General features: G+C 32.3%; 1 protein-coding gene across 2 annotated transcripts; it reads right to left on the reverse strand.

The window, feature by feature from the left end:
* Window positions 1-569: 569 nt before the first annotated feature.
* Window positions 570-7,802, reverse strand: SCCRO4 (DCN1-like protein SCCRO4). Of its 2 annotated transcripts, none has more exons than XM_089703579.1 (9): window positions 7,532-7,802; window positions 7,321-7,441; window positions 6,266-6,381; window positions 5,541-5,641; window positions 4,976-5,104; window positions 4,729-4,853; window positions 3,907-4,114; window positions 2,985-3,074; window positions 570-2,231 (listed from the first exon to the last, which is right to left on the reverse strand). In XM_089703579.1, the coding sequence occupies exons 3-8, from the start codon at window positions 6,367-6,369 to the stop codon at window positions 3,001-3,003; spliced, it is 741 nt and encodes a 246-aa protein (XP_089559705.1). In that variant the 5' UTR covers window positions 6,370-6,381; window positions 7,321-7,441; window positions 7,532-7,802; the 3' UTR covers window positions 570-2,231; window positions 2,985-3,000. The 2 variants fall into 2 exon arrangements, with proteins under 2 accessions (XP_089559705.1, XP_089559704.1); XM_089703578.1 differs by having other exon boundaries at window positions 7,325-7,441; window positions 7,532-7,801.
* Window positions 7,803-7,906: the final 104 nt, after the last annotated feature.

Raw genomic sequence — 7,906 nt, forward strand, 5'->3', positions numbered from 1 at the left:
ATATATCCTTTATTTTCCTCCAGAAATAAATTATCCAAATTTCAATATAAAAATAGTAATTTTAATTTGAACCAGTAGCTATATTTTTCAACGGGATACGAGAAGGAACACGATAATACAGTACGTTAACCCACTGTACACTGTCATTAATTGTATTAATAAATGTCGCCATAAGATTGTAAGAACTGTTAGATTATAATCTTACTTCCGATCTAAGCTTCTGAGATTTCAAATTGTCTTATCTGATGACTGATGGTGTTTACAATTTCTGGTGTCATCCATACTAATATTATAAATGCGAAAGTAACTCTGTCTGTCTGTCTGTTTCTCAATCACGCCTTAACTACTGAACCAATTTGCATGAAATTTGGTATAGAGATATTTTGATACCCGAGAAAGGACATAGGATAGGTTTTATCCCGGAAATCCTACGGGAATGGGTTTTTCTTTGAAAACGCGGGCGAAGCCGCGGGCGGAAAGCTAGTACAAAATATATTTATGTTAAATTTTACAAAACTTTGTTCAGATCTAAAAGGATATTTTGGACTAAGGAAAACAAAACATGAAAATAATTTTCAAATGATTTATTTCTCCTGAATGACAATCGGTATGGGGGCCTAAAACATTTTAGATTAAATTTTGATACACCGTTACGATAGAGACTGTTACTTTGTATTTTCCACAGAGAATTTGAATATACTACCTACATGCTTATACAAAACCATATCTACACCTAAACCTAGGATTAGACTAGACATCTAGTCCATTGGAACTTGTTTCAGAGCATTCGCCTTCAGTCATGATACCCATTTATATTCAATCACATAGTAAACTTGAAATAATATACGAGTTTTGGCTTGCTCTGATCAGCAAATGCCAATAAATTTTAAATAAACAGTATAAACGGGTATCTTGACTACTTAAATACAAAAAATGCAAATAAGTCTCTGAAATTAAAGCAAATTCGAAAGCATTTTCAGTCGATTTCAACATATTCAAATTCTGCAACACTACTACTTGCCATTATTTATTCATACAAATATAAGAAATGTATTTTATGAAAACAATTTCAGAATGTTTAATTATTAAATACATGCACTTTTTTGCACTATGACCAATTCTAGATAACAATAAAGAAGTTGTCAAATAGCAGATTAATACAACAACAATTTTATATCTGATTAAAGGCTAATGTGCGATTCAGTTAAATATTTTAAACATTCTGTAATCATTCAGGTAAAAATGATTATATTTGACATGATGAGACTTGGCAGTAGTACTTGGCCATAAATGGTACATGCATTTGATTAAATAAATATTGTGATCTTTAACAATATGAAAACATACAAGAAGTATAATGAAAATGAATTGTACTATACAAAATTAAATAAAATTAAAATGGCCCATATGCATTATTATAAATCAATGACCTAAATTTTAAAACTTAAAATCGATAATAAACATTATTTTAAATACATGTAAATGATGTAATGTTAATTACATGTAACAAACAAATATGAATGCTTGCAATCACATAACTAGTTCATATGCAATTTAGTACACTTTAATTGGACCAAAATGAGAATTTAATTAAATGTTGTCCTACTCATTCACAGGATTTAATAAAAAAACACAATTAAAATGTTCCAATGTTATTAATATAATAAAATTATTTACTATGTTTTGCTGAACATTAACAAATCTTGTACTATTTCAAAAATAACGATGGATCGGTGGGCGTTAATAATAAATTAGCTAATACAAATGTGTCAATGAGTTGCGGGAGTATTAAGAAATGCGTGCATGAAAGAAAGAAAAGAAACAGACATATAATAGTTACATACTAAGAGAATTAGGACTGTGATTCTAGAAAGAAAATCGTCATAATTGGAAAATAATGCTTAAATAAAAATTAATTAGTCAATTGATTTAGAATAAAGTAAAGCAGTCTTCAAATAAATTTACACCTAAGCTTTTAATTTAGCACAGCTGTTGTTGAAATTCAAATCTATTGAATATATTTATAATTTATATACATCATGACATTTAAAATGAATAAATATACAAATGACCGACAAATAATCACAGTTCCAATTCTTCGATTGTGACAGTGTATGGATGGATGTATAAATCATAATATACATAGATATAACTAATTAATATACATGACACTTAAAATTATTACAAAGCAGGCCCACACTGAATCATCCGAGAGTGAGCACTGCCTCTTCCTGGAAATAAAATAAAGAATAAAATTAATATAATCTTAAAACAGTTCCATAGTAAACAAAAATAATATTATATACTATAGATATTTTACTTCAATATAATATCTACCTACCCATCGTAATTTCAGTAAGCTTGTTACCTTTTGCCCAAGTTGCCTGGAAGAGATCACTTCTAAGTGATAAGGCCGCCTAATAAACTATACTTCTCTTAAATTAGCAATAAGTTTCCCATGTATAGTTTTATTAAAGAGTTATAAATAAATAAATAAATATTTTTGAAAGTCCTCTATAAATAAGTATAGATTGTCTAATCTAAAAATGAACGCCCCTCCGCTGTGTTTACGCTCACATTCAAAGTACGTGTATAGACGCAATACACACAAATTGGTCTGCCTCATTGGTCGTTCAGTCCTCCAGTCCCGTCCATGCCCGAACGACAGGACCAGTTGGCCAACTAGTGCATAAATGACGCGATGCACAACAGAACGGACGTGTCATTCCGTACATAGCGCGCTCTCCCCGCCATACAATGCTAGGCACCTGAACTGATCGCCCGATTAGTTGACAAATCAGTGCGCGAGTGTCAAAGTTTGCAGTAGAATCGACGCGCGCACACATATAAAGTGGTTCAATAATTATTTGTCCTCACACATTGAAACAATTAAGTTTAGTGGAGGGGCGTTCATTTTTAGATTAGACAATCTCTAATAATATTATCGTAAATATTCAACCATATTGGTTTGTGATGAAACCAACCTGTCTCGGTAGAGTCTCAGCTGGCATGCATGGCTGAATCTCCGCGCTCTGCTCTAAGCCATTCCACAAATTCATCCAACATTACTGGCCCTAGTAAAAAAAACAAACATTAAAAAAATACAGTATTCCCACTTCATAAATATGAACATTCTGTTGTGTATTATTAACTATTGAACCATATCAAAAAAAACAAACAGACCAAGCAATGTTACATTTGTAGGGTACCATTTTACCCTTTTATTATGGAACCTTAAAATACTGATAAGGTTTAACATAATTTTTATTATATCCCACTGAAAGCTCAAATAAACTTTTTAATGTAATATCATCACTCTACAATATAATTTTTAAGCTATTGCATAGCTTCTATCGCGGGCCTTGAGCGCGGGGACCGAATCCAGAAATTGCGTAACGAAAAACCTCACGCTCCCCACTCCGACGGGCGCGGAGGTGTGGCTTGAAGGCATAGCATGCAATAGCTTTACCGCGGCAGTCCCCGAGTGCCACACGTCTTTTTTTTTGCTATTTATTTCCACAAACAAACAAACAGAACAATAATTCTTATATTTCAAACTAAATACAAATATAGTACTAAAGTTGTTAAAAAATACACGTATTTCTATACACTACACTAAAAGTCATTAGTTATTATAAAAAAAATTGGTTGTTTGTAAAGTAGGTTTACGATCGAGATTCGAGATATTTACGTGATAACATAATGCAGTGGCAGCGCTCGAGATGAGACAAGAGATCGGTCCGTCTCTCTCTCTCGTTATACCTGCGATCGCGCTCGTGAGGTTTTGGTGTGACACAATTATCTGAACATGTCACCCGATTAAAACGATTTTAAAAACGTTATCACGTCAATACACGTATTTCGATACCCTACCCTAAAAGTCATTAGTTATAAAAAAAAACTCACAAGCTCCATCCGCGTCATACGCCGTGAGCTGCGCGTCAACAGTGCGGCTGAACTCCAGTATATTGCACCATTGGTCTCTATTCACGACGCGGTAACGTCGCTCGTTGGCTAGAAAGTTCGACAGCGGTATTCTGAGCGGCCAGCGAGGGAGCAATACACCGAGCAACGCTCTCGCCGTTCCCGTGTCTAGTGAGCGCTGGTCTTTATCCTGAGGGATGAATTGGTATACATAGGGTAATTGTTATTTGATAAAAAATTATTATCTTACTACTATTATAAAGGCGAAAGTAACTCTGTCTGTCTGTCTGTTACTCAATCACGCCTTAACTACTGAACCAATTTGCATGAAATTTGGTATAGAGATATCTTGATACCCGAGAAAGGACATAGGATAGGTTTTATCCCGGAAATCCCACGGGAACGGGAACTATGCGGGTTTTTCTTTCTTCTGCGCGGGCGATGCCGCGGGAGGAAAACTAGTATTATATAATAGTAATTAGCTGTTTACTTGAGAAAAAAAGCATTTTTTAAACAAATTTTTATAATTGCTGTATTTATGCTAGTTAATTTTTATTATAATCAGTAATCACAGACAGTGAATAATTTCTACATCATGAAATATGCCACAGGAGAAAGTTTTACATGTCAGTTCAATTTATTTCATATTTTATAGGTACTTAAAAGGGTTTTAAAATTTAATTTGTTTTATATATGTTAGGTCAGCCAAGAAACTGTATTATCAACAGTGTGCATTTAAACATGAACCACTATAGAATGGCATCTTAGTAATCAGATTTATTAAAAATAAAAAATATAACTCACCCTAGCAAAATCATATGAATATCTATAAATAGCCTTAAACATATATGGATCATTGAGTAAACTGCGCAGGTATTCTAATTTAGACTGCAATTTGTGTACACTGTCACATTGTAGCTCCGTTAAACCTGGTTGAGAATAAAAGTTTTAAATTAATATTGCTATGACCTCATGTCCTTCTTAAAGAAAGAAAATAAAAATAAATATTAGGTAGGTTATAATTTGATAAAATATTTAAAACATCAGTTACCTTTTAACCATTCTTCTTGTGTAAAATATCCCATTTGTTTAGCCCCCATTTTATAGGCAATGACCAGCATTACTACATTTTCTGGATCTACTCCTAAGTCTTCACAAAATTTTTCCATACCTTCTGGACCTAAGGCAAAAAGACATACATATACATTGTTATATTTTTCACTTATTTAAAAAAAAGTTAATTAAACAAAATAGTATTATTCTTATATCAACAATCATATTTACTGCACCTTTTCAATGTGTTGGATAAGACATTGAATCAAATACAATTTAGATTTATGTATGAAAGAATAAAAGTGAAGTCCCGTGTCCCCGTAGTGGGGTAAGGGGCAGATGCATTATTCATATACATCTGTTTCACTGATCGATTTTCTTTAGGGACAAGTAGGTGATTAGCCTTCTGTGTCCTGCCAGACCGAGCCATTTTTTTTTTCTTCGTCTCCACCGGGAATCGAACCCAGGACCCCTCGGTTCTACGCTCACGCGTCAACCACTGTACCAAGGAGGCGGTCAATGGTATGAAAGAATAATAGGCATTAATTATGTTAAATACTAACCTAAAACGTCTGGCTCTGAAACCGTTGTGTATTCTTTAAACCATGCTAAACATTTCTTTGCACTAAAACTTGTGTCTTCTGATTTGGAATGTCTTCTCGAACTGGAAGAAAATAAAATTAATAGATAAATACAATTATCTTAAAGTAAGTCCCCAAACAATGTAACATTAAATCGCAACTAGTTTAGCTTATTCAGATAATCTTCTCTTTACAATCAAAATGTACATATTTAAGAATTTTATTACTTTATTTTTTAAATAACAGCCACCACCATCTACGATGAACAAAGCACAGTTAATAACATTTAAAACAATTAGCCTTGCTATTAATAAACACTTAAAAATTGGTTACAAGTAAGTTTAAACCTCAAATTATAGAAAACATCATTCTGCCTTCTGTGATACAGGTTCAGAAGGCAGAGCAATATTGTATTGTTATATTTGAAGTTGCTAATAAATTTTATTGAAGTGAAACTTCTTTATTGGGGTTGGAAAAAAACTTAGTGTAACATTTTTCCGTAACGCGCCATTTTGTTTTTATCCCTTACACGCGTGATTGACGTATTTCTGTGAAGTTGCATATAGTAAATTATTTTTTGAAAAATAAGGTCATAATTCATAAAGAAGTTTCACTTCTTACGTGTGTACACTAGTACACGCACACATTTTATTTTATTTTTTATCATTAGAAAAGTGTAAATGTAGATAGAAGGCACATTTTATCACCTAGTATTTCTTGATCTCTTGTGATGGTGGTGGTCTTCGAGGGCTGTGGTGCCGGGCAGCAGGTCTGCCGCTGCACCACGCGTGCGTTTGCTGCATCGCGGCATTGCTCTACCACCCTGGAATATGTAAACATATAGTGTCTAAATTATTATATTGTAAATGAATAATCCATACTTATATTATAAATGCAAAAGTAACTCTGTCTGTCTGTCTGTTACTCAATCACGCCTAAACTACTGAACTTTTTCATGAAATTTGGGATGAAGATATTTTGCTACCCGAGAAAGGACATAGGCTACCTTTTATTGCGAAATATGTACCACGGGCGAAGCCACTAGTAATACATAATTCATAATAATAAATAATTTTTATGTATATTCAAGTGTATAGAAGTACTGAGTATAGTATACTGAGGCCTATGTCCAGCAGTGGACAAGTGTAGGCTGAAAATGATGATGATATTCAAGTGTATAGAAGGGTAATTTAGATTTGTTGTTAATGTTTTGTTTTACTATAAATAAGTTGTAATTTTGTTTAGGATATAAACAAAAGCAAATTCTAAAAAACTAAATGCAAGCTGTATTGGTTTAGTAAGTCATATAGATGCATGTATTTGAATGGTGTAAAATGTAAATAATGACACGGACAAACTTAATGACAAATGTTTGTTTAAACTACACATTTTTATCCTCAAAGACATTAAAAGTATAGATAAGAGTGTAAATATATAATAATGTACATATAAACTATACACTAAGGTATTTAAAAACGTTATATGAACGAAATAAGTTAAGTAGATAGACAATTTCAAGAGTGGATACAATCTTATTACCTTTGTATAATATTACATATTATGAGACTAGTACTTACAACCACAAATAGTTCATCTATATTTAACAACAATTTAAATGCCTGAATATTGACACCCACGCAAGTAAAGTCGAAGAACAACATAAGTATTGAATACTAAGCAGGAATTCGAACATTTTAAAAGTACTCAAAACACTCAATTCAGATCGACTGCTGGATGAATTATTAGCAAATAAGAAGCTTACGTACAATCGGTGGTAGATTTGTCAAGAAATTAGGGAACTTGAACGGATTTTCGTCTCCTATTTTGCGAATTTGCGGAGACAGCTTGACTAAAAAATGTCCTCTTGACAGGTCGATAATAACCTGAAATAAAAAAATCAATGTGCTTATAATGATATATCGAGCAATGAAATGAATGTCAGTACTGTGAAGATATTTGGCTTTGTATTATACCTTAAAAAATAAAGAATAACAACACAAGGAACAAATAAACGACTTGATTTGTTCTAAATATTATTAACTTATTGTATGTATTATACCAACGTAATGGGTATCTATCTGATAATATTTAAAGTATACAATAATAGAAGTTTCTTTTTAATAATTCAATTGAACATAAAACATATTGATCTAAGTAAATAATAGTAATAATAAAAAAATTAAAGTGCAAACACAGCGGCAGAGAAATGGAAAACTCAAATTCGATGCAACTTTTTTTCAAACCACAGATTATGATATAGATTTACATTTAACTTATTCCTCTGAGCTTAACACAGACATTTAACTTCTTAAATCACAGATAGAAAAATAATTTTTAGGGTTACCATA

The sequence above is a fragment of the Colias philodice genome, chromosome 14 (genome assembly GCF_061535455.1).
Source record: "Colias philodice isolate Cphi_HAF_F1 chromosome 14, ilColPhil1 Martin Lab GWU primary, whole genome shotgun sequence".
In the NCBI taxonomy this organism is placed as follows: domain Eukaryota; kingdom Metazoa; phylum Arthropoda; class Insecta; order Lepidoptera; family Pieridae; genus Colias; species Colias philodice.

What these genes read in the sequence shown, in the direction of transcription:
- SCCRO4 (XM_089703579.1), bottom strand. Translation starts at nt 6,369, where the DNA reads ATGCCGCGATGCAGCAAACGCACGCGTGGTGCAGCGGCAGACCTGCTG. An exon ending in ACAAGAAGAATGGTTAAAAG is followed by an intron (nt 4,854 to 4,975) that starts GTAACTGATGTT and finishes ATTCTCAACCAG; the next exon opens with GTTTAACGGAGCTACAATGT. An exon ending in GTATGACGCGGATGGAGCTT is followed by an intron (nt 3,075 to 3,906) that starts GTGAGTTTTTTT and finishes TTTTTTTACTAG; the next exon opens with GGCCAGTAATGTTGGATGAA.